Below are 26,085 nucleotides of genomic sequence, written 5' to 3' on the forward strand. Positions count from 1 at the left end.
ATCATTTTCTTTACTATGTGGGTGTCTTCTTTAATACACTTAAACAAAAGATATTATGATCACAGTTACTTCTTACAGGTGAACCCTACATATTTAACCTATTTAGGTGCTATTCTGTGTATGTTATTTTTTTCTTTTCCTTGTAGAAGTTGGTGAAGAGATTAGGAGGCTGATGAGAAAACTGATGCCCAGAGAATTTAAGTGATGTGGCAAGTCAGATGGCAAACTTTTTTTAGAGTTCCTATGTATAAAAGTGGGCTTACCTTGTGGCTCAGCTGGTAAAGAGTTTGCCTGCAGTGCAGGAGACCTGGGTTCGATCCCTGAATTGGGAAGATACCCCGGAGAAGGGAAAGGCTACCCACTTCAGTATTCTGGCCTGGAGAATTCCATGGACTATATGGTCCGTGGGGTTGCAAAGAGTCGGACACTACCGTACAACTTTCACTCATGTATAAAAGTAGCTAGGAGCGTTTGGCCAAAAGCTGGCATCACTTTGTTTTAGAGACATCATGATCTGAAAGTAAAAGCACAGACTTTGGAATCATATAAGCCTGAATTTGATTGTGGATCTGGCACAGGTAGTGTGTGCAGAGCAAATTATTTGCCTCTCTAGACATTTGTATTTACATTTCCACATCTTTAGAATGAGGGTGTGTCTTTTGCATCTTGTTTAGATTAAATAGATAATGCCTGTAGAGACCATTTATTATGCTCAACCCCTTCACTCACTACAAGTGCGTGCTTTTCTTGACTGCATGGAGAAATGCGGAGAACAGGTAGTACACCAAAACCAGAGCTCCACCTCTAAACTGGAGGATTGGCCCAGGCAATGCTGTTGAGACCTTCCCCTGGGGTCCAATACCCAAGGATACTACCATTGTGTTGTGTTATTGGTTCCCAGAGGAGGCACTGTTTTTGCAGCTAGAACTGGAATTGTTGATTAACAGTATGCATTTGGCCTCAGGCCTTGGAAGTTTGATTCTGCCTCTCCCTGTCATGTAGATCCCTGAGCACAGAGACCAATTTTTAGTTTTGTGTTAGGCTCAACCAACAAAGGTCCGTCTAGTCAAGGCTACGGTTTTTCCAGTAGTCATGTATGGATGTGAGAGTTGGACTATAAAGAAAGCTGAGCGCTGAAGAATGGATGCTTTTGAACTGTGGTGTTGGAGAAGACTCTTGAGAGCCCCTTGGGCTGCAAGGAGATCCAATCACTCCATCCTAAAGGAGATCAGTCCTGAATGTTTATTGGAAGGACTGATGTTGAAGCTGAAACTCCAGTACTTTGGCCACCTGATGTGAAGAGCTGATTCATTTGAAAAGACCCTGATGCTGGGAAAGATTGAAGGCAGGAGCAGAAGGGGACGACAGAGGATGAGATGGTTGGATGGCATCACTGAGTCAATGGACATGAGTTTGGGTAAACTCTGGGAGTTGGTGATGGCCAGGGAGGCCTGGCGTGCTGCTGTCCATGGGGTCGCAAAGAGTTGGACCCAACTGAGCGACTGAACTGAACTGAACTGAACAACCAAGCAGAGCTGCAGAGCCAGGAAAACCTATGGAGGGGTGTAGGGTACCAGCTCTGTCTTTGAAAGGATTTTGGTTGTCAAGTTGAGGAGAGAAGGCTCAGTACCTGAGAAGGTTAGAGGTGAAGGGCCACCAGAGTTCACCTCATCACCTCCCCATTCTACAGATGTGGATGAGGAGACCCTGGGAGAAAAAAGAACTTGCCTAATTCTGCTGCTGCGGCTGCTGCTAAGTTGTGTCCGACTCTGTGTGACGGCAGCCCACCAGGCTCCCCCGTCCCCGGGATTCTCAAGGCAAGAATGCTGGAACGGGTTGCCATTTCCTTCTCCAGTGTGTGAAAGTGAAAAGTGAAGGTGAAGTCGCTCAGTCGTGTCCGACTCTTAGTGACCCCATGGACTGCAGCCTATCAGGCTCCTCCGTTCATGGGATTTTCCAGGCAAGAGTACTGCCTAAGTCTGCCTCCCTCCAAATGGCAGAGTGGGGAATTGAATCTGGAATTTGTGGTTGAATTAAGTCTTATTTCCTCCACAGGACAAACTAGGTACAAGAAGAAAGCAATAGTCAAACAATTTCAAAACACTCAAGTTAGTGGATACAAATTAAACTACTTGTATGTGCTTCCCATTGTAAAGGGAGGTGAAGGAGGTTGGTCTCCAACTCCCAAACCTCAGGCTTTACTTGGCATCTGGGAGGAGAAGGCAACATTTGGCCTAATGCCAGTGTGGGTGGCACAGATTGTGGGAGTAAATCAAATTTACTTAAAGTTTTGAATACCCGCTAAGGTGATCCCAACATGATCTTTCATAAATATCTTATTTTGATCTTTAATTACTTCTTAAAACAACCCTTGAGGTAGGATTATTACCAAGTTTCCAAATGAAACAAACAGTTTAAGTATAATTCCTGAGAACACAATTACTCACTGGAAAAGAGGTTAAGTAATCTAAACCCATGACCTCAAATCAGTGCTACTTCCATTCTTCTTTTCAAGAGGAAACATTGTTTGGACACTTGCTGTGGGACACTTACTGAGAGTGTTCACTATTCTCTGGTATAGGGTAGAGACCCACTTAAAACCCAGCCCCTTCCTTATGGAGTCCTTGGTCTGGTGGGAGAGATAAATAAGGGAACATTGCGATACAGTTTGCCAAATGCTTTGATAGCAGAATGCCCAGGAAAGTGAGAGTAAGATCATCTGTGAGTGTGACTGTGTCTATGTGTGTGTACATTTGTACAAACAGAGAAAAGTAGGAGAAAAGGAAGGCCCAAGTAGGCTTTATGAAGGGGGTGAAACTTGACCCAGTTATTGAAGAATGGCTTAGATAGAGATACCCAGGTGGTGAAAGAAGGAAGGACAGGCCAGCCAAAAGAATTAGGGAATTATATGGAGTTATGCAAATCAGTGGGATTTGGGGGAAGCTGCACCTCAGGACATGCTGCTCTGCAATGTGGTGGATGGAGTACTCAGATAGTGCTGCTTGGACGAGGTGATCTGTAATCGGGAATGTACCATATCGGTGTGTGTGCTTCCGTGCTAAGTCGCTTCAATTGTGTCCAACTCTGTGGCCCTATGGACCAAGCTTCTCTGTCTGTGGGATTCTCCAGGCAAGAATACTGGAGTAGGTTACCATGCTCCCCTTCAGGGGATCTTCCTAATCCAGAGATCAAATCTGTGTCTCCTCTGGCTCCTGTATTGCAGGCAGATTCTTTACCCCTGAGCCACCAGGGAAGTCCATGTAACATAATAAAGTCACTGAGTCTGATCATTCTCTGCTGGAGACCACTGCTATGTTTTCAGGGTCAGAGAGCTGTGTGCAGAGCTGCCTTTGCCCTCACTGATTGAAAGCTGGCAAGGGTTGGATTGTTTCCCTAGTGGCTCAGGGAAGGCTAAGACAGGAGATGTGGGTTTGATCCCTGGGTTGGAAAGATCCCCTGGAGAAGAATATGGTAGCCCACTCCAGTATTTTTGCCTGGGAAATCCCATGGGCAGAGGAGCCTGGTGGACTGTAGTCCATGGGCTCAGAAAAGAGTCAGACATGACTTAGTGACTAAACAACAACATGGGTTGGATTGCCCGATCACTTTATCGGTATTTATGGAGCTTTTACTCTGTGTGCTTCTATAGACTTTCAGACCAGTGCCTGAATAATGAAAAAGCATTAACTCAAGGGGGCTGAAGAGGATCCCAGATACATGTAAAGTCCCTCAAGAGGAAAAGGCCACTTCTGACTCTCCTCCTAAATACCTTAGAAGACACATAGAAAGATGAACACTAAACCACTCCAATGCAGAAGTCAGACAGATGATCCATCTCTTGCTAGAATTTGAGATGGGATTCTTATATATAGCCGATGAGCCTCAGTTGAAAATACAGTTGCTTCCCTGTCTGAAGCCACAGAGGCTCACACTACATCCTTTTACACAGTTTGTCCCTTTGAGATCAGAAACTTACAATTTCTGTCAACAAGAAAACGAGGCCATCATCAGATCTTCTGCATGGACAACTTTAATAAAACGACCAAAGACTGTCTCTTCCCTAACATCATTATACATAGTCTCAAAGTCTACAGCTATCAGAGAACATAGGCAAGAGTGGAGGAGGGAGGTTTGGGAGGAGATTTTGACTTCTAGGCAGAGACATTTCCTCAAGGAAAGTTCTGAGGAAGACATAAAGAGTCTCTGCGACAGTGCGCATTGTGCATTTCAGCTATTCGGAGTTGTAAAGAAACTGACAGAAGAATCTGCTGGACAGTAGTATGTAGATGTTTGCTATCAGTGGTGTAAATGCTTAACACTTCCTTCTCCAGATTTTTTTTTTTAAGCCCTGATTTGTTAAGTTTGCTGTTCTTGTGGTATAAGTACTCCCACCACAGCTGATTTTCAAGCTATCAACTTGACACTTTTGAAAGTGGAGTTGGGAAGAACTCCCATGGGTGGGCTTTGATGAGCCCCAGCACACCACTGTTAATGTTTGCGAGGAACTAGGTGACCAGATCACTGATAACAGCCATAGCTCTGAGAGGAGGACTTGATTGACTTCAAACTGAATAGAAGGTGGAGTCAAAAGCTGTCTAGTACTTTCTTTGTAGACCAAGGCTGCCTTGCATGGCTTTTTTTTCTTCATTAGAGCATGAGTGAAGAGAAAGAATAAAACACAAAACCTTAGGGGTGAAACACTCAGAACAAGGGCTTCCCAGGTGGGTCAGTGGTAAAGAATCCGGCTGTCAATGAAGGAGGTGCAGGTTCGATTCCTGGGTTGGGAAGATCCCCTGAAGGAGGAAATGGCAACCCACTGTGGTATTCTTGTCTGAAAAATTCCATGGACAGAGGTGCCTGGAGGGCTACAGTCCATGTGGTCACAGAGAGCTGGGTACGACTGAGTGTCTGAGTGCCAGCCCTAGCACTCAGAACAAGAAAGAAAGAATAGTATTATGATATTATTTACAACAGTAGGAAAATAAGAATTTTAGATTGCTACCAGACATGTGCAGCAGGAAGAATCATGACCCCCCAACTCCCCCACCTCCCAGGTGGAAAAGGACCATAAAGTAACAAAGAGAGAGTATTATGAGATGAAAAAGCATCAGAATTAGCAGAAAGAAGGATGAATAAAGTAAGAAAGATCGCAGAGATGCAAAGTGTGTAATTGCAAAATTAAACATCCACAGTGAGGTCAATAAAGGCAAAGGGAGGATGAAAGACAAAATTAAATTGGTGTTATGGACCTCGGATTAGGGAAGGTTCTCGCCTGATGCACGATAAAGAAATAAAAACAGTGAGAGAGAAAATGAGAGAAATGGAGAACAGAGATTAGAGTTCTAAACTGAGGTAAAATAAAAAGAAAGACAGAACCACTGAATAGAAGAAATAGCTAAAGGAATAATTGAAGGGAATGATTCTGAATTAGAAATAACCTGCACTTCAGATCCAAAAGTCTCACTTTGTTCCAGGAAAAATAAGTAAGATCCACATTCCTCATTTTGTCATTAATAAAATTGTATTATAATAAAAAAATTTCAATTAGAAAAGCATAAAACTCATTGTCTACAAAGGAAACAAAACCAGACTGGCTTCCATTTTCTCTTCTTTTACTTCAAGTGCTAGAAGACATTGTACAGAGTTTTGAGGGGAAAAAGTTCTGACCTGAGGATTATATGGACAGTCTTCTACAGTGTAGAGCTGAAAGATGTGTCCAACTTTATGGAATTTGCAGAATAAGGAGCTGAGGTAGGGGTGAGGATGAGGAGTTCTGGGGGAGTTTGGGAAAGGCCAGGAATGAGACAGCAGACTCTTGTCATTGTTTGCCTTTAAGATCTTATGAGTTGTATGTGTTATTTAAAAAACTTATAAGAAGCATGTAGTTCCATTAGAAAAAAAGATAAAAAACTATAATGAGGAAGATCAGAAAGTCATCTTTTCCCCCGTTTTATTGATGAGACAGTGAAGCTGAAAGAGTCTTATGAGGGCCCCTAGGTGTCAGAACTAGGTCCAGAGTCCACATCTTTTGACTCCTGTTATATGGAAGGGCTGTATCAGTTCTACCAGGCTGACACTTTGGAAAGCACTGGTCAGGGTGATGATGGTCTGAATGTGCCCTGGAAGCAAAGCAGATGGGAGAGGTAGATAATCCTGGGAAGCCCAGCACGAGGAGATTTGTTTATTTATTAATTCAATCAACCAACATTTCTCAAGTGCCCATTATTTATTGGGCACTGTTCTAGGCGTTGGGATTGCATAGATGAATAAAATGCCACTGATGAACGGTAAGGGAGAATTCCCTTTACATATAGAGCAGTAGTGCTCTTTGGTAAAGTCAGTTGGTAGGGGTAAGCAGGCAAAGCCTAAGCCCATTAGAACTTCCTAGAGGGCTTGGTACCAGCCAGAGTGCTGGGCCTATCCCTGCAGCCATAGGTGGGGCTTGAGAATTGGCATTTCCACCAAGTTCCGGGATTAGTAAGAGTTCCCTCAAGGCTGCGGGTGGAGAATGTGCTCTAGACTAGGAAAAATTCTTCCATTTTACAGATCATGGAGAAGAGAGGATGTACTTACTGCCAGGGACTCATCTGGGTCGTGAAGCACGTAGAGCCAAGCAAGATTCCCCTTGGCCCTCAGACAAATAATTCTGTAGGCTCGCAGTACCCACTTTGGAGTGTCTCACAGGTCTGTGGCCGTGCTGGGCGTAATTGCGCAGTCTAGAGTATGGAAGAGACCTTGGTCTTGTTGCGTTCGTCACTGAGATAAGTACGGAGGAAGGGACTCAGATTGACGTGTCTGGCGCCTCACTGTTGGGGAAAGGCAGGCAGTCTCTGGATTGCTTTCTCAGTGTTTTTCCCCAGCACATCCTTCCCCTGCCCCCCTGTTCCCCTGGGACCTGCTGAGCCGTCATTTCCTAAGCGCATGCTATTGTACCTGTGGTGTCCTGCAGTCAGCCACGGACGGGTTAACTGCTGTTGGCCTGGAGGCCTGAGCCAGCGCAAGGTGTCCTTTACGTGCTGCCCACTCTGGAGGAGCCACTGGCTGCTGGAATGTGACAAGGCGAACGGTTTTCACCTTGCTTTTGTTTTCACTTTTGTCTGAGTGTGTGCGTGAGCGTGTGCGTGTGCTCATGGGGTATGTTGGCTGGTGGTGCCACAAGAGGACTCCCAGTGTTCTCCCAGATGCACCAAAAAAACTGGACCTGTGAATCTGGGGCGACAGCGACGTGCTGGGAGAAGGCAAAAGGAGAACAGCAGCTTTGCTGGTGCAGTAAACAGAAGGCTTATGTTTCTTTGCTCTCTACTTTTGAAAGTGTCTCTCTTGCACATGGCCATGAGGGGCATAGACCGTGAACTGCGCAGGGGCTGCCTGCCTGGGTGGATCCACAGTTGGAGTCGTTTGAACCACAGAACTTTGATGAGCTGTCAGGGGCTAACTCATTTTCATTCAGAAAGAACTTCAGGAAGTCCTCCCTGTGCCCCATCCTGCATTGGGTGCTGAAGCAAATATAAGTGCTGTATAGCCATCATCGACCTCAGCCTGAGCCTGAATGGCAATCAAGAAAGGAAAATAAGATTTGTATCCTGGAAACAATGAGGAGACCATGTATGACTAGTATTTAGTGGCAAGCTCTACAGCTGCAAGCAGTGTTCAGTCAGGCCAGGGAGTGAGTGCTGTGGTTCAGAGTTTGCATTATGTTGTCATGGAGAAGTGAAGACTTGGGCATGACCTTGAAATGTGGGAAGGCTTAGGATCTGCTTGTTCCTTTGTCCGTTCATTCCTTCATACAACAAACATTTGGAAAACACCAGTTGTATGCCAGGCATTGCCTGGATGGTTGAGAGAATATAAGAAGAGATTCTATAAAAATATCAAGGCGGAAAGAACTCTGAGTGTGTAATGCCACTGTGGAGACTGGTTTGACTTGAATCGGGAATGCAGCTTGATGGCTAATGAGCTCTAAGACTGAATTCTTAGGGTAGACAAATATGGAAAGTCTGGAATTGATGTGTTCCTGGATGGGGTTATTTGAAACTGCATTATGATTTCATCTCTAGTGTTCATCAGGTAGTACTCACGCTGCCTTGGTTTGGTCCTCGTGCAACAAGAATCGGATTTCAGCCAAGCCTCTTTATGGTCCCCCTGTCTCTAATATCGGGTTCCCGTAATTTATCTTTCTAAAGCATAGCTTTACTAATACCCCTTCCCTACTGACATCCCCTACTGAAATGGCTTCCCATTGTCTGTAAGATCAAATCCAGCTCATTAGCGGCGTGCCATCCGAGAATCTCCGTGATATGGCTGGAACCCTTTTTCTCTTGCCATTTCCCAGTTGTACCACACTTACTAGTCAAACCTCAGCATTCTCTTTCCTGAACGTAACTCTGTGCACGCCTGCCCAGATCTTGCCTCATGCCGTTCCTTCTGTCCTCCACGTCTTCCCTCTTCCCACTTTCCTTATTGAAGCCCCTCAAGGTCAAATGCTGTCTTGAGGTCTTCCTGTGTAGTTTCCTCTCTGCACCTTGCCCAAGTGGAAAACCCTCTCTCTTCCCTTTGTGTCTGTCTTTTATTATAGGAGGTAAAAATCTTCTGTTTTGTTTTTCAAGTCTCTCTTCAAGAGTATAACCTCCTTGAGGAAAAAACTTGTATATTAATCATTTCTTAGGATCTTGACTTGAGGAGAACTGAAAAAAATAAAGTTGAATTTTCAGTTTTTGTGGATCTCTTACTATTTGAGTTTTTAAGTTTCGGAACTTTGTGTCCTATATTCATAAGCTACTGATTTATACTACTAAATATAAGGAACTCTGAAGTGAATCATTATTTAAAGGGAAGATACTTTCTCAATACTGATAATTCGTCTGCCTCATACTCCTATCTATTCCTCTAAAGTTTAGATTTTACCTTCTTTTCTCTCATCGCAGAACTGGCAATAGCTGTTGGCCTACTCTGGTTTAAAGGTCCAAATAGATTTAGTTTAGGAACTTTTTATGGGGAATATGCCTCAGCTTTTGCGGTGACCAAAGTATTCTTTTTAGGTAGGTACCAGGATATTAAAATGCTACACTGGAGATCCCTGTCAGAGGGAGTAAACCACTGAACACTGCTGCCATAAGAAACATGGCTGCCAATTTGTATGAGTCTAATGCACAAAGTGAGACAGACCTGCTGGGCTTTTGCTCAGCAGCGGTAGCAGGGACAGGTTCTCAGGCATCTTGATGCTTCCAACAGCAGTGTGTTATCTGACACCAATAAGAGCGGCCTCAAGGAATATTGACTTGAATATGACTTTTTAAAAATTATCTAAGGTTTTGGGCAAGTAGGCAGATGAGTCTAGATGAGACAGGAACCTCACCAGTAAAGAAAACATGAAGTGTCAACTGGTCTAACTGCCCTCCTCTGGTCCTCAGTGGGCACTTTGGCCCTTTTGTAGCATGGGGCACAGGTTGCTATTCAGTGTTAACTGCTTTGGCGAGGATGCTCTCACCAAACAGCCGCTTCTTTGCAGAGGTGCTGCATTCATTGGGTTTTCCCCCAAGTGGAAGCAATTGTAAACATGTCTTACTGTGGGGCTGAGTAGTTTCCAAGAGCCGATTATGTTCCTGGGCTTCTCTGGGGAGCAGGGTCCATGTTGAAGCCCTGCTGCCTTGCTGGCTGGCTTCCTCACAGGGTGTCAGCTGAAAATCTACTGATCCCTGAGGGTGGAACTACCTGCTTGATTTCCAGTTCTTGGCTGTTCTAAATGTGTCTTTGTAGGCATTTCTGGTGGGCACATTTGCTGGTCAGATCCTTAAATGATGGGCTCAAAGCTTACAGTCTAGGGTATGCTTCAGTGTCTTCTGCTGAGTGGCCATTTGTGGAGGCTTGGTTGTAACCTTATCTACAGCTGGGGTAGAAGGAGATGATGTCTTGAAGTTCAGGGCAGCCCCAGGGCTTAAAGTTTTCTCTTGAAAATGAGCATTTGGGCTTTCTTTTGAGCTTTAAAATGATGAGTATAAAGTTGGGAATAATGGGACATGGAGTGAATAAGGGTGAAGGATAGCTTGGTGAGGACAAAGGGAGAATAAAAAATCCTGCAGGGATTCCTGACACTTCCAAAGGCCTGTGAAATGCTCCCTCTCTCCCTCTCTATTTTTTGTTGTCCTGTAGACATAATGCCACTTTATTTAAGAGCTAGGAAGAGAATTAAAACTGTCTCGGGTGGTTATTTTTATCTGAAAGATAGATAGCGATTAAATAACTTTTGTGTCAGAAACACATTTAGCATTTGTTTTGCATTAATCACAGCATTAGAAGTAATTTCTTACTGAACTCTTTTTGTTTTCCTTTTACAAACCTTTACCTCAGCTTTGCGTTTGTTTTAAGAAATAAAGGCAAGACACGTGTATGATTAAAATAATTCACAACGAAAGATGATAAAGAACAGTCCAGAAGCTCTTCTTCTGAGGGGATGGAGAGCTTGGCCCAGGCAGCCCAGGACTGTGTTCAGCTTTGCAGACTGTTCTTCACATGTGAGAGGGAAGTTGTGCAAGAAGCCAGCCAGATGCAGTTTCCACAGACCCGAGTATCAGCACTTAGACTTCCTTTCGTCATCGTTGGCTTTGATGGTGACTCAGCCAGCTGTGGCTTTGGTATAAGAAGCATCTAGCTTGTTACTGGACTGGAGGACTCATCTCTCTTTATTCTTGGACCCACAACCATAAAAATTAGTAACAATTCAATGAAAGACTGTGTCTGTGTGTGTGTCTCCCCCTCTGCTCCCATATAATACAATTTGGGGATATGGACTTTCTGGTTTGATTTCTTTCAAATCATTTTTTTTTTTTCTTTTTCTAATGCCATAGATAAGTAGGATGGGACTTCTGGAACTTAGTTTGAGTTACCTTTGAGGTCATTTTTTCCTTCCTGCCATGGCTAATTATCTCTCTGCTTCTCAGTTGCAGATCTGATCTCTTCTGAACAACCTCACGGTGTCTCCTTCCCTGGGGCTCTGAGCCCAGCCGGACCACTTTCTCCTTGGAATTTTGGGTGCCGTCTCTTCTCACCTTTCCCTTTTCCCTGTCTCCCTTCTGAGAACTCTTGGCGACTGGAGGATTGTCATGGAGTCCAGGGAAGTCTTAAGTGGCTCCCGGCAAAGGGGGAGTGAGTCGGAATTCCTGCCAGTCTCCTCAGCCAAGCCCTCGACTACTCCTAGCTGTACAGGAGAACCTTTGCTGTCTGCTCCAGAGACTGGGAAGGGAATCCCAGCAGGTGGAGAACGCATGGAGCCAGAGGAGGAGGATGAAGTGGGCTCAGGGCGGGATGTGGATTCCAACTCCAATGCAGACAGTGAGAAATGGGTGGCAGGAGATGGCCTGGAAGAACAGGAGTTTTCTATTAAGGAGGCCAATTTCACAGAGGGGAGTCTGAAGCTGAAGATTCAGACCACAAAACGGGCTAAGAAACCCCCAAAGAATCTGGAGAACTATATATGCCCACCTGAGATCAAGATCACCATCAAGCAGTCGGACCAGAAGGTGTCCCGTGCTGGGAAAAATAGCAAAGCCACAAAGGAGGAGGAAAGAAGCCACTCCAAAAAGAAGGTAGGGATCCCTGTTGACTAGGTGTTTTGATTTGTTTTTGCCGTTTTATCCTCAACTGTTAAGGGGACACGTGCTTATTTATAAATTACTCATTTCTCTGATGGAACACTTGTGGCCTACAGAAAATGTCTTCTACGTCTTGGTATAGTATCCAGTTTAATATTATGGCTTCTACTGACTGAAAACAAGATGAAAAAAACTACAATTATATTCCTGGAAGTTCCTGTTTATTGTGTAGCAGCCAATTGGCTGGGTCAGATCTGGCTAGCTGTGAGAGAATTTTGAGGGTGCTTTTTGGTTTGATATTTACATCTGTTCTCATAGTGAAGAGTAGGAAGTTGAAAATTTTGGTCATTCAGAACAATCAAGTGCCGTTATAACACCCTTTTGGTTTTAGTCATTTCTGTACATCTTTCTAAAATAGACAAGTCGTTACTTGAGTGAGGAAGCCCAGTCTTCATAGTAAATTGAGGCTCTTCTCGGCTGAGAGATCATCTTCCCAGGAGCCAGTGGCGAGCTTTTGAACTGGCACTGGAAAAATGGAAGGGACAGGGGACTGTTGAGGCTTTGTCTAACACATTGTAGACTTCTCAGGTGAAGTGTTGGATGAACTCAGTGTGTTGTCATTTTCCTCATAAAAGTCAGTGTGGGTGTGGAAAGCAGATCTCTAGGTGATTAATGATATAGTTTGGTTGAATGTATGGATCTAAGGTTTTGTTTTGTGTCGCAGAGGGGTACAGAGACCTCCTTTCCTTGGAGGGGTGTGGCACTCAGCTGTGATAGCAGAGGGCTGCCCTAGTCTAGAAAGTTTTTTTCCCAGAATCTCTGGGTCTTGTGAATAGCTCTGAAAGGAATCCTCTTGTTGACAAGAGTTCTGGAGTTTTAGGTTGTAGATGTTAACCGAAGTCTTTGTAATTCTCACATCTTATTTATTAATATTTGGACTCTGGGCATGATGGAAGGTAAAATGGCCCATATGAATGAACCTTTCTCCTTTATAGCCCAGATATAATCTAGTTTTTCTGTTGCCAGTGGTTTTTGAACTTTGGTGTAGTCATTTTCAATAAACTGCTAAGAATCATGTTGTTTCTTTAGTGTTGGGCTGTGCCTTTCCTCATGCTAGGTGTACTGACTGACTTGTTGCAGTTAAAAAAAAAATTGGACTAGAAAAGACTTTTCTGGGTGGCCAACACTTTTGGTTTGCTCAGACTAACCTGGTTTTCAAACAGAAAGTCCAGTATCAGGACTCCCTTCAACCCTGAGCAAGCCAGGGCAGTTGCGTCTTTTTTAACATTTGGAACAAAAAAAATTCTTTAGAAATTGGTGTGTTTTTACATAGCATAGAGGTAAGTGCTTTCACCTTTCCTGTCCCCATTTACAACTTTGTGATGCTTTCTGGGTTCTCTGATATAAAATCAAAGATTATCTGTATATACGTGGAAACTTTTGAGATTTTTGCAAGCAAATGCAAAGAAATGCAAGCAGGCTCCACTTAGAAAGTTAAATTTTGCTTTGGAGTTGAAGTCTCTTCAGCTTTGAAAATGAGTATCTTTGTCTTTGGTCACTGAGATGGTACAAAGAGTATTGTTGGATTTTTGTGTGGGGGAGAGCAGTCTTGAAAACTGTGGGAACTGTTTTCCCTTCATCACCATCACCACCAGAATTTGAGCAGCAGCCCACAGTTTAGGGTGTGCAATCCCCAATTCACAGTCCTAGAAAGAGTAAGTTGTCCTGATCAGTACTGCTTCCTTAAGGCCATAAGACTGTTCCCAAATATAGGCATCTGTCTATTGGAATGCCCCAGAATAAAACTCTGGAATTTGTGACACAGGGATGATTTCAAAGCTGAAATGTGCAGTGGACCTCCAGTCTCATATCTGAAATTCTCAGGCTGGTGATTCTCACTCAAAAAGTTGGTTGCCCTTTGTGTACTTTATTGGAAAGAGAGATGAAATTGCTTCTTTGAATATGTGACCTACTGAGTATGCGTTTCTAAGCCTGAGCAATTGGAGGTGGAGAGAGAAAGGGGGAGGGTGATTAAATTAAATGCACAATGCTGTGTTATGCTGGCTCTGTAATGGGAATATCTATGACAGTTGCTTGGTATTTTATTTCTTTATCCTTTCTACATTATGTCTAGAGCTGATACTTTTCAGAGATGAACGAATAAAGTCATCAGTACTGGGTCTTAATCATTTGGTAGATGACAGGAAGTTCTCTGATCTGTATTGGATTAGTATGGTGAGTTTATTACTCTTTTAGTTCCTCTTGTTTTGCCAGCAAGGAGTAAGCAAAAGCTGGAGCTAAGGTGGAGAGGTGGAAACCTTGTCTACCATTTGTACAGAAAAGTTCAGTGGAACGAGCTTGCAGAATTTATTTGTATGAATGGGAACTACATGACCATTAATTTGGAACAGGGGAAAGGATGAGGATGGCGTTTTGTAAGCATTAGGTCAGTGTCTTACTCTAAAATCTAATCTTCTGGATCTTTTATTGTGAGGCAAGTTGCTCATTGAAGAAGTGTACATGGAGTGATCCCTGGGAGTCAGGTCTTTTGCTAAGCACTTAGATAACAGCTCTGTTGAGCTGATCCTTGATTGAGTGGAGATGCCTCCTTGGGTGTCATCTGATCATATATGCTGACTTTAAGGGTTTGTAAACTAGTCTGTGGGCAAAATTCAGCCCCCTGCCTATTTTTGTACAGCTTGCAAGCAAAGAATGGTTGGGAAAAAAATAAAAAAGAGAATAATATTTTGTAACATGGGAAAATTATATGAAATTCAAATTTCAATGTCCTTAAATACAGTTTCATTGGAATGGAGCCACATCTATTTATTTATATGTTGGCTACGGCTACTTTTGCACTTCGACAGCAGAGTTGAGTAGTTGTGACAGAGAGTGTATGGCCCTCGGAGCTTAAACTCTCTGCTATCTGGTTCTTACCAGAAACACTTGTTGACCCTTGACTCAGGGGAAGGGCAGGGAGTTTTAGGATTATAAGGATTTTGTTTTATCTCATTTTGTTTTGAAAGATTTATCCTCTAAACTGGGAGGCTGGGAAAATGAGTGTTAATCATTATGTGCTTTGTTGTTTATTTTTGTTTGTTTTACTTTTGCAGACCAATCAGTTTTGTTCAAGTCATTGTTTGGCAGCCTTAGACAAAGACAGCTTATATTGGATCCCAAATGATTTTCTTTTTCTTTTTTGGTAAAAGGAAAGTTCTATAGGATAATTATGGCATTTCTTACATATCGCAGCTAGCTCTCTTCTATTTCTGTTTGCACATGTTCTGCTGCTGCTGTGTGCGGTATCCTTAAGAGCTTTATTCTGAATTTCAAACCTAGCCCCAATCTTCCAAACTGGAGAATTGTTATAGATTTTCAGGTAACATGGCCATGTCAGTAGTAGGATGTTAGGAGGGACCCATGAAAATACCACTTCATTGGCTCAAGGATGCATGGACTTGTCTAACCAGTGGACAGGTCACTTCCCTTCCAAGTAAACTTAGGATGATACTTGAGATGCTGTCTGGTAGAGGATTTATGATGAGTTGATTTATGTGATGTGTAAAAGCAGCATTTGGTAAGAAGTGGTGACTGAGAAGAGAACTCAGAATTTCAGGGCCTCAGAATTGTCCTTTGGGCAGGTCCTGGGTTGCAGATGGATCCTGTAAATGCACCTTGCCTTTATCACAGCACCCATGCTGTTACATCTTAGACTGACTCAGGTAAGTGGAATTATAATGTAAGCTTCCTCTGTTTCCCCTCTAGGTCACTCAATAAAACAATAGAGAATATGAGAATGAATCTCTAGAAGCAAGTTCAGGTATAACATGTGAACTTAAAATGTTCTAGCAGTGACAGGTTTTTCAGAGGCTCTTAGCTGGACAGAGCTTAGCAGCTCTCCTCTTTCTGAGGACTTTCTGTGGGAGTCAGGACACTCACCAGGTTCAGTGGCATGAGAAGGAGAGGGGGTTCAGAGACAAGGGCCATACAGTGACCCAAGGTTGGAAGTGTGCCATGGCTATCGGCACCAACTGGCTTTGTGATTCTGGATCTGGAGTATAACCTTGCTGAAGCCCTAGTTTCCTCATCTGCCAAATAGAGATGATAGTTTCCACATAATATAACCCAATGGAAGATTTTTTTAAAATATGGGAAATGAACATTGTACATGTCATAGTAACAGTTTCAATTTATTGAGCCACGTGGCAGACCTTCGGCTAACTCTTTTATCTGTATTCGCTTTCTCTATTAGTCCTTATAACAGTCCTGTCAGATGAGTGATATTTATTTACAAATGGGGAAATTGAGGCTCAGTGGCTTCACCTAAGCAGGAGCAGGGTTGGCCTTTGAAGTCAGTTCTTCTAGACTGTTTGGCCAATGCTGGAGTCCAGGCCCCAAGTGCCCACACTGGAAAGGACTGCTTGGAAGGTGAGGATCCAGCTCGAGGGCATTTCTCTCCTACTTTCCCACACGGTAAGGGTGGCAAGATCATGAGCTGGTACTTTGTCTTTAATTCCAAGTGTTTCAAAGTGTCATGAGTTAAAGTCTTATTTTTTCCTTTACTCTGCTTATAGATTGTTATTTGCTTTTAACCAAAATGCAACTTCTATTTTTTTTTCTTTGAACTTAATGGTCACCTTTACCCAGCTTCATCAGGAGAACTGATTTTTTCTAGCAATCTCATATTCCTCAGAGTCTGCCATGGTCCTAGGATGATGTTCAGGATTACTTCTCGGTAACCCCACATAGAACATCATCATACATGTGTGGGAAGACCCTGTATTTTCTTCTAAGTACTCATAACCCTCTCTTCGGAAGTCTAATAGGTTACAAATTCATTTATTCATTCTTAAAATAGCACCCTCCTTGTGTCAAACCCACAAAGTATGAAGAGGAAAAAGAGTTTTTTAGGTGATGTAGATGGGAAGCAAGTCTGGCATCAGATTGCGGAGAGTGATGAATATCAAATAAGTAAGTGAGTTTGCATTTAATTCTGTAAATAATGGGAGTGCTTTGCAGGCTTTGAACTGCAGAAAGGAAGGGTTGCGGGTCCAGGGAACATACTGAGAGTGATGTAGGGCAGAGAGGCACGAAAGTGGTCCACTTGTGAGTTAGGAGGGCTGCACCAGGGCTCTCCACTTTCCCTGTAGGCTTCTGAGAAGCACATTTCTCACTTGACTCGCTATGGTTGAAGCGGTTTAGAGGCATGTTGGGCAGGGATGGGGAGAAGGCAATGGCACCCCACTCCAGTACTCTTGCCTGGAAAATCCCACGGACAGAGGAGCCTGGTAGGCTGCAGTCCGTGGGGTTGCGAAGAGTCGGACACGACTGAGCGACTTCACTTTCACTTTTCACTTTCTTGCATTGGAGAAGGAAATGGCAACCCACTCCAGTGTTCTTGCCTGCAGAATCCCAGGGACGGGGGAGCCTGGTAGGCTGCCGTCTATGGGGTCGAACAGAGTCGGACACGACTGAAGCGACTTAGCAGCAGCAGCAGCAGGGCAGGGATGGAAGGTGGCTCAGGCTGCTGGACCTCAGGTACTGCAGCACTTCCTCCTCCGCTCTGATGGGTGGTCCTGGGTGCCCACGAGAGCCTTCCGCACCCTGTAGGGTTCAGGTGTCCCTCCCTCACTGTCATTTGCAGCAGCTCCTCTGGTCACTTCGAGGTGCGTTGCTCGACTGAAGGCTTGCCCTCCGTTTTTCAGTGCTTGTGAATGTGAGGCTCTGAACTCCAGGCTGCATGGGCTTCTCCCCTGCAACACCCTCAACCTGACTGGAGAATAGGTCTGGCCAGCATTTCTTCATAAGAAGCTGAATTTGCCTTGTTTAATTCTACATTTTCTCTCTATAGATTTTTTATTTTAAGCAGCATGTTCCTCTTTATTCATCAGATTACCTGACAATTTTGTTTCCTGATGCATTCTTCTGTAGTTATTTTATAGCTAAAAACCTTTTCCACAAAGTAATTGTATCAACCATCAGGTAATATTTAACATCTAGAGTTGGTGTTTGGGAAAGGACACTGGACTTGGGGACAGGAGCCCTGGGCACCATCTCTGCCTCTGTTAATAAGAAGTTCAATAAGAATGCTTTACTTTTCTGAATTTCAGTTTTTTGCATGTGAAAAAAAAACAAAAACAGCTATTGACCTCTGAAACCTTACCTCTCTTCTAAAAACTGAAAACTTGAAGAGTCATTCTGTTAGATGAGGCAAGTCTTCTTCCTCTTTAAGAAAACTAGTTACTATAAACAACATTGTTGACCTCTCTTTGGGACCGACTGTTCTGTCATCGGATTGTTTCCTTTTTGCCCCAGTGTCAAAAGGCCTAAAATCATGGGAGCCGACGTCAGAATTGAGCTTAAAAAGTGGGGAGGTTTATCAAGCTTGCATTCCATGAGGATATTCTGGGAACACTTGGTTCCCCTCTTTCTTAGTGTGCTTATTTTTCTCCTGTGTTAGGGATTCCCTGGGAGTTCACAGCTCCGTGCTGGTTCTTTTCCGCTATTGTTAGTTTCACTTTGTAGTTCAACAAGGAACCTTCTTCGGTGAGCTCCATACTTTTGAAGATAAACCTGTTAGAGTAAAAGTGGGAAAACTGTGTTCTGTTCTGATGGAGAGTCAGTCATTCGTTCCTTGAACGGTTCAGATAAGAAATAAGGGATCTGTTAGAAAGCTGCCGGCCCTGATTCCAGACCAGGTTCTCTGCATAGAACCTGCACTAGAAGCTGGTCCCCTGTAACATTAAGCAAGTCTCTTAACCCCTTGAAGCTGTTACCTAAGTGTGAAAACCAGCGGTCATAGTAACACTTCCTTGCTGGTGTCTTGTGGGGATGAAAGCGCCTGGTATGCTTAGCACGGCACCTCGCTCAGTATGCACCACTTTAATTCCTGTTCTGCGTGTCTCTCTTCCAGCTCACCCAGAGGACCCTCTCAGTACCAGCATGGCTAGCCACATAGTGCCCTGCAGTTGTGCTGGGTGCTCAGAGGCATGGGCTGTCTCAGAAGCCATATGTTTCTTTAGGCTGATCCTGTTTTTGTACTGCTCATGGCTCCGTTGAATTGTGATAGGTGGGTTGCAGTACCAGTGTCTTATTTCTGATGCTTGCATAAGCACCTACTAATCAAACATGCCTCTGACGCTTTTTTTTTGGTGGTAAGAATTGGTATGGGGATTTATTTAGAGTCAATTCAAAGGTCTTTTATCTTTGATAAAAATCTTTTATCTTTGTGGTCACTTATCTGCCAAACCAGGATTGCTGCTGAGCTCAAAGCATGACTCAAAATGAAACTTTCAAAGTAGCGTCATGAGGACGACCAGATCGGGTTCAGCTGGTGCTTCCTTGCATCCCTACCACACTCCCAGCGTTTGTACAGTCACCTCCTCTTCTTAATCATCAGTTCTACACATGCAAAAAGTCCTCTCGCACCTGCATTTCCCGTTGACCTTCAGTCACATTACCTCTTTTCTTTTTAATAAAAGGCAAAAGAAATAATTCCTTTTTGCCCTTCTCTGCCCCATCCTTTGATTATTCTGATTCCTGCAACTTTAAGTGAAAAACATCCCACCTTCAAAAAGCTGGAATGCACGACATCCCAGGATGTCCCCTTCTGCCTTCCTTGTTCCTAAGACATGAGTCACTTTGGTTGGAAAGTCGCTGCTTAGGGACTGCCTAGGCAGACAGCATGGGGATATGGCAGGGAGGTTCTCGAAGCCTGGGCCGCCGGCGTTGGTTCAGGCTCCTGACTGCCTTACATACAGAAATCAAAGCCAAGAGGCAATGAAGGGGTATTTTTTTATCCACAGTAAGCTAAAAATTCATATTATAATTTGCACATACCAGACTACTTTGTGGAAATGGTTTCAACTTGTTTGGTTCTCAGGATGACTTGACTTGGAAGGTAGCATTAAAGCTCTTCCCCCTGTCACCCCCACAGGAGGAACCAGTGGTCAAAGGGAGAGGCGGCCTGTGGGGAGGGCAGAAGCTCAGTGGAGCCAGAGGTTCCCAAGAGGTGTGCAAACACCCGCATGGACTAGCAGTTGTGCCCAGTGCTTGGAGGATTCTGATTTATGTGCTGTCTGGTGAAGCCGAGAGCCCTTGGTGCAAGCTGAGGCTGCTGTTGGAGCATGTTGGAGCACGGACAGCCAGTCGGAGTCCTGCACTAAGGGCAGGTCATAACTTCTAGGGCTCCTTCCTAGCTTCCATAGTGTTCCACTGAATCTTGCCCTAAGAAGGCCAGGGGCCTCCATCTGTACCTGGAGTGTGTCTTTGTCTCTAAAGTCCTAGGTTCGTTTTTTTTTCCTGCCTGCCCCTCCATCCCCCGGCTCACTTCTCTTGCCTTCCCACCAGCCTCTGACTTCACCGGAGGAAACAATGGAGGCCTTTATTGACTCTGAAAGTCCAAGCAGTTCCCACCTTGGTACCTGGCCCGTGAAGCCATTTGATAATCATCATTAGTATCAAACGCAGGTTGCTTCAGTGGTTTTTCCTAGACCTTGTTTATTGTGTTTTTCCCACATTGTCTTCTTCGGCTTTCACATTTCAGCCAGTTTCACAGTGGGGAGGATTGGTGGAAGTGGAGAAGAGCGGGTACAGAATTCTTGAAGGGATAGGAACAGATCGCTGTTCTGTCCCTCACGGTGGGCCACCATGCCTTCCAATAAGAAGCAATCATTTGCAGGTATGAATGTGCCCAGGAACGTGGGCAGCCTTTCATGAAAATGTGAATGAAAACACATTCACAGCACTGAACAATTAGGGGATTTCAGCATTGTTCACTACAGACTGTATCCCTGGAGAACTGTCTTAAAGGAGTTGCTTCTCATGGTGGATCATGTGTGTAGCTAAAGGGGATCTGTTTGTAGCATACAATGCGAATCTGTGATTTCTCCATCTTGGCCCTTTCAGGTGAGCCAGAGACGGACACGGATTTATTTGGGTGTGTGGCTCTTTCTTGTACCATCATGTTCTTGAACTTACCAGTCTTCCTTTGGATTCCTCCCATTGACTAAGTGGCCGGTCAGCATCATGCTGGGATGTGGGTGCTGGTGGGTGATGAAAGCAGCCATGATTAGGAGAGCCAGAAAGGGTCTGAGAACCAGGAGTTAAATCTGACACAGGCTAGAACCTGGCACCAGATCAGGAGACAGGTGAAGGCCAGCCACAGAAGGTATGGGTCAAAAGGAAAGAATGGGTCCCCAGCTGGGTCACACTTCCAGCATCCTGGACTTCACTAGGAGTCAGAAAAGCCTCTGAATATTTCCATTTCAACTTCCTTTGTAAACAAAGAGAAGACACCTTCCAAAATCCCTCATGGACAGTTATTTGGCTGCTTCTCAATGGCCCTCAGGGAGGAGACTCGCTGCAACCTCTTGAGGCAGCTCTGGTTTTAGTAAAACTCTTTCTTACATTGCACCAAAATTATTCTTTTAAAACACGAGTATTTCCAGTTCCTGAAACTGTTTCTGGGGTTCCATGGTTTTTGGATGCCAAGGCACCTTGGTTCCTGTGCCAGGGATGCTAGTTTCTCTGTGTCCTTCCTAAAAGGCTTCAATAGGGAGGGCTCCCAGAGCAGAGGACAATACCAGCAGGTGGTCAGGCTGCAGTGGATTGTGCCCGCCTTTACTGTTAAGTGTAGTGTCTCTATTAACAAGTCCCTGGGCTCTTTCAGCTTTTTGGCTGCTTCATCATTGTCGGTGTATACTGAACTCAAGGTCAAGGAGACTCCAGCTTAGAGTTGCCTTCTGCTGTTTTTGAGGGTCTAAACCATTACACCCTACTTGTGCTGTGCTTAGTCGCTCAGTCCTGTCTGACTCTTTGTGACCCCATAGACTGTAGCCAGGCTCCTCTGTCCATGGGATTCTCCAGGCAAGAATACTGGAGTGTGCTGCCATGCCCTCCTCTAGGAGGATCTTCCCAACCAAGGGGTCAAACCCAGGTCTCCAGCATTGCAGGCAGATTCTTTACTGTCTGAATCACCAGGGAAGCCCATGAATATTGGAGTGGGTAGCCTATCCCTTCTCCAGGGGATCTCCCTGGCCCAGGAATCAAACCTGGGTCTCCTGCATTTCAGGAGGATTCTTTATCAGCTGAGCTGCCAGGGAAGCCCATACATCCTGCATACAGTGGTCCAAAATGTAGGTGTTTGCATTATCCTTATTATCATTTCTTTGGGCATAGTTCTAGACAGGCGACTAGGTCAAGTATTAGATGGTCTGGTTAGGGTCTGTGGACTACACAGAAATAGGGCCACTTTGAAATGTAGATACTGTCTCACAAAAGAGTTTCTCTTTTGTGGTTGCCCTACTGGGGCATCTCTACATGGCTCTCCACCATCTGTGAACCTGGTTTCTCAATTACATAGTGGCCTTTTTGGATCTAATGAAAAAGGTTTTAAAAGTGCATTATCAAAGATATTTTCTTCTTAGTTATAGTGTAAGCTCTCTGAGGACAGAAGTTGCATCTTTTATTTCCTGGCCTGGGTATTAAAGAAGCTCTTGTTAGCTCTGTGCCAGTGAAGGTAGTTCTATGGGAAAAAAAACTCTCTTTTTTCTTTTTATCAAAATAGGTTCTGCCTAGTCAGCCCTGTGTATTTTGCATTGGTTTTTAAGAAACATCTAAAACCTTTCATCATGCTGTCTTTTCTGTGCTCTCATCCAGATAGACTGTAGCAGAGCTGAAGCTTCTAAATTCTGCATGAATCTACAAAGTTGGATGGTGTGTTCAGCATAAATGCTGCATAGGGTTTAAACAGTTCTTATTTGGAGGAATTGATCTCAGAGCATTTAGGGAAAAACCCAGGACAGTACAAGACTGTCAAAATGAGTGGTTCAGATAGTGCATAGTGTGGAAAATTAGTGGCAACGGTCTCATCTGCCCAGCACCTTTACGAAAGATTTGCATCACCCAACTGTGACCTCTTTCTGGATTGTTCTTGGGATAGTTCCGTGAAGTAGCTGTTAGTCCTCCCTGTTTTAAAGACCGAGGGAAGGACCTTGAGGGTTTTCAATCAGGGTTTCCCAGGATTACAACCAGGGGAGAGGGAGTGGGAAGACTCAAATCTGCATCAGCCCCTCGGATTCCTGGTTTCTGGCAATAGGAAGCGACCACTGAACGGTGCACTTTAGCTGGTCCTGCTGTTCCCTCCTCAAGGAGAGAATAATTGAGTTCTATGCAGACCACCTAATCGCTCCTCCTGCATGTCCTTGATCTAGGCTGTGGGTGAGCCTGGGTGTTGTAGCTTCATCTGGGAGACACACAGCTCCTTTCTCGGACCCATAGCCACCTCCCTGATGGAGAATATTCAGCAGGACGTGGCCGCAGTGAGACCTGGTAAGAAGTGATGGCTGGCAGTGCACGCAGCATGGGGTGATGGATAATAGGCTCACTGAGACTTAATCTAGAGCTGTTTACAAAAATATTCTCAAATATCCTGGTTTGGGCTGAAAATGTGGGATTCGGCAAAGGTGCCTTCCAAAACAAGATTCCATTGAGTCCTGTCTGGCCTGAGACTTGAGGGAAGGTTGGCCACCCTGTGCTGGGGGTTCTGGTTTTGATTTCTTCTTCTGCCTTTAGCAAGTGAATCTCTCTTTTCTCATATTTAATGGGGGCATTAATGCTGTGTCTCTTTCTTACACATTACTTTGAAGATAATCTGAGTGAATGGCTGTAAAAGGGCTCTGACATGTTAAAAATGCAATGGAAATATAAGACTTTTCTGTAGAACTGCCCTATAGTAGATTGTTAACAAACGGCGATCTTTAAACTTTTCCAGGCTTCCTCCAATATCCCCCCATCCCTCGCCTGTCTCTACCCCAGCTTTGGATAAAGGCCCCAGACGTGCCTGTGATAAACAGCAGCTGCAGGTTGGCCACGATCAGTGGCCTAGTCCAGTCACCACCACATGCAGTAATTGCCCTTTGTGAAATTCAGGGCAAGAGGTCAGCCCTCTGTCCCCATCGTTGTCACTTCTCAGTCATCTGTATCCCGGCGGCAGTTGTGTTATCCCGGCACCCTTCCCCTCCCCCCTACCTTCCCACCCCATCCCCCTCTCATGGAGCCCAGGAAAAAACCATCTGCTGAGTTGGCTTTCAGAAGATTTTTTTTTTAAATACCAATTTCCCTTTGTTCCGAGGCAACCTCCAATCAGAGCTGGGGTCTGCTGGGTTTGGTGAGAGGCTGGTATTGTGTTTCATGCTCCCGGAGGAAAGGTTGTCCACTTGCTTTTCTTTTTGATTCGATTCCCTGCCATTCTGCAGGAGAGGCAGAGGTTGCAGCTGCTGCTGTCAGCTGTAAATGGGGGACCCCCTTGTTTAAGAACATGCATGTTAATCCTTTAGCGGGAAGGGGGGGAGGGAGTGGAACAAACAAAAAACAAAACAGAAAAAAAAAATTAAAACCATCACTAGCAAAAGTATTTCTTCCTGTTCCCACCTCATTTTGTAGGTCACACAAGATCCTACTGGTTGCTTAAGCTTAGAGCTTGTTGTCCTTGGATGTTCGCTTGAAGGTCTTTTGATGTCCAGCTTCTTATGTTTCCTGATTTCCTGCTGAAGAATATGAACTGTGCATCAGAGGCAGAAGAGTGTCATTCTTTGACGGAAAACTTGAATCACAGGGACAGCCATTGGCCGTGAAAGCTACCATTTTGTTGTTGAGCTGGGAACCTTGCCAAGCACTTGACACACACTATCTACTGACTCCTTCCCACCATGGCAGTGCAGGTGTTTTTCTCCCCATTTTGCAGTTGTGTGCAGTGAGGTACAGAAACCCCCAGTGCCTTGCCTTGGTCTTAGGATTGGGAAGCTGGGATTCCAGCGTGTCCACCCTCTAAACCCTGAGGCAGCTCCTCACTTGGGGCTCAGCGGGACTGAGCCTAAGGTGGGGGCCTGAGATCCTTGTTTCTAACCCTGCCCCCCTCCGAAGACCCACAGGCAAGGGGCCTTCTCAATGCTTCCGTTTCTCTGTAAACTGGAACCAGATTAGCTAGATTCCCGAGAACTCAGAGGGACTGTTTGTTCAAATCTCCTGAAAGTTTTATAAGTTCTTCTATTCCTAAACCTTGTGCATTGGTTGTCTTTTTCTGGCACCCTCTACAAGATGAGTGAAAATCCTCTTAGCAGGTTTCGGAGATGTTCTGAGATAACTTCTCAAGTAGTCCTGTCCCTTTGTGCACAGAGCACCCTGCTGGCCTCTGGCCTTGCACCCCCAGCCCTCCCTTGCCACATATGCTCCCAACCTTCACTCATGGGTGTTGCTGGGTGAGAGTCCTTATAAAGTAAAGGATGTGTTTGCTCCTTTATGGTAATGAGATGATAGATCGGGGAATGAACACATGATGAATTCTGTCAATTGGTGAAACCCCATAAAGTTGTTTTTAAACATACCATCTCCTTCCTCCTTTCACTGTTAGGCTGGAATTATGACCCAGCTCACTGAGGGGCTGGAGGATCTGCCTAGAATGGAATAGAAAATAAAACAGACACAACAGAAAGAGAGGCCGGGGCTTCTCTTTTGCTTCCTCCTGAGGAGATAGAATTTTCCAAGATAACTTAAAATGCGTGTGTGTATTTATTTTCGTATCTTAAAATACATTGTAGGCTCCTGTTAATGTGAATTATAAGAAATATAGTGGCTTGACTTAGCAATCAAGTCAGCTTTGCACTTGAAAATATCAGTGAAGTCCTTGTTCAAAACCTTACTATATGAACTGAAGTAATTTTTACTAAATGGTCTCTCCACTTTCTAATACAATCCATGGATAAAAACAAATCTTGCCTGAATCAATTCAGAGAGAGAGCCAGAGGAGACATGCAGACACGCTGGATTAGGTGAGAGAGCTTCTAAATGATGGTGCCATAAGCTGGGTGACAGCGGGTGTGGGGCAGTGGGCCTGGGGCCGGGAAGGATGGTCCCTGTACTCAGCTCTGCCAGCTGGCTCAGGCTATACTTTGAGTTAGCCTGGGTCCCTTTCTAGCTCTATTTCACCTGAGGCTTGGGTTCTCAGAGGTCTGAAAGCAGGAGGAATAGGAGGAACTAGTGAAAGGAGAATGTTGACTTCAGAACAGTGGGCTCTGCTAGACTTGAGAAAGGGGCCCCAGCGAAGGGTCCCAGAGCTGAGCTGAGCAGCGCTCATTGCACCTGCTGATGCTAACTGTCCACTCACAGGGCTTCCTTTCTTCTGCATCACGGAGTCGTTCCTTCACTCATTTAATAAAAGGTATTTTCTTCATTTCCTATGAGTTGCATTTGTCCTTGAGATTTTGAGTATAGAAAGAAGAAGAGAGAAAAGCAAGGTTGGCCAGAGGCGTGAAAAAAATCACATCATGCCTTTAGCAGAAGGAGTGGAACCCAGAAAAAGTAATGGAGAAGATGGAAGTAGAAATCTGTGGTGTACTGGGGCAAATCAGTTACAAGAGTGGAGGCCACGTGAGAACTGGCCCCTGGAACAGGAGGGAGAGAAGGACAGCAGCTGACAGAAATGGTGGGGGGCGGAGGG

General features: G+C 44.6%; 1 protein-coding gene across 5 annotated transcripts in view; it reads left to right on the forward strand.

Moving 5' to 3' along the window:
* The window catches only part of SETBP1 (SET binding protein 1), a 406,613-nt gene that overhangs the window by 11,027 nt on the left and 369,501 nt on the right, over positions 1 to 26,085 (forward strand). For all 5 annotated transcript variants that reach the window (XM_055417274.2, XM_055417276.2, XM_088833428.1 and 2 more), the window contains exon 2: positions 10,938 to 11,582. In XM_055417274.2, the coding sequence (XP_055273249.2) occupies positions 11,100 to 11,582 (483 nt within the window). In that variant the 5' untranslated portion in view covers positions 10,938 to 11,099. The remainder of the gene's footprint in view (positions 1 to 10,937; positions 11,583 to 26,085) is intronic.

The sequence above is a fragment of the Moschus berezovskii genome, chromosome 28, assembly GCF_049115385.1.
Source record: "Moschus berezovskii isolate FMDL1 chromosome 28, NW_MosBer_1.0, whole genome shotgun sequence".
NCBI classification, from domain to species: Eukaryota; Metazoa; Chordata; class Mammalia; order Artiodactyla; family Moschidae; genus Moschus; species Moschus berezovskii.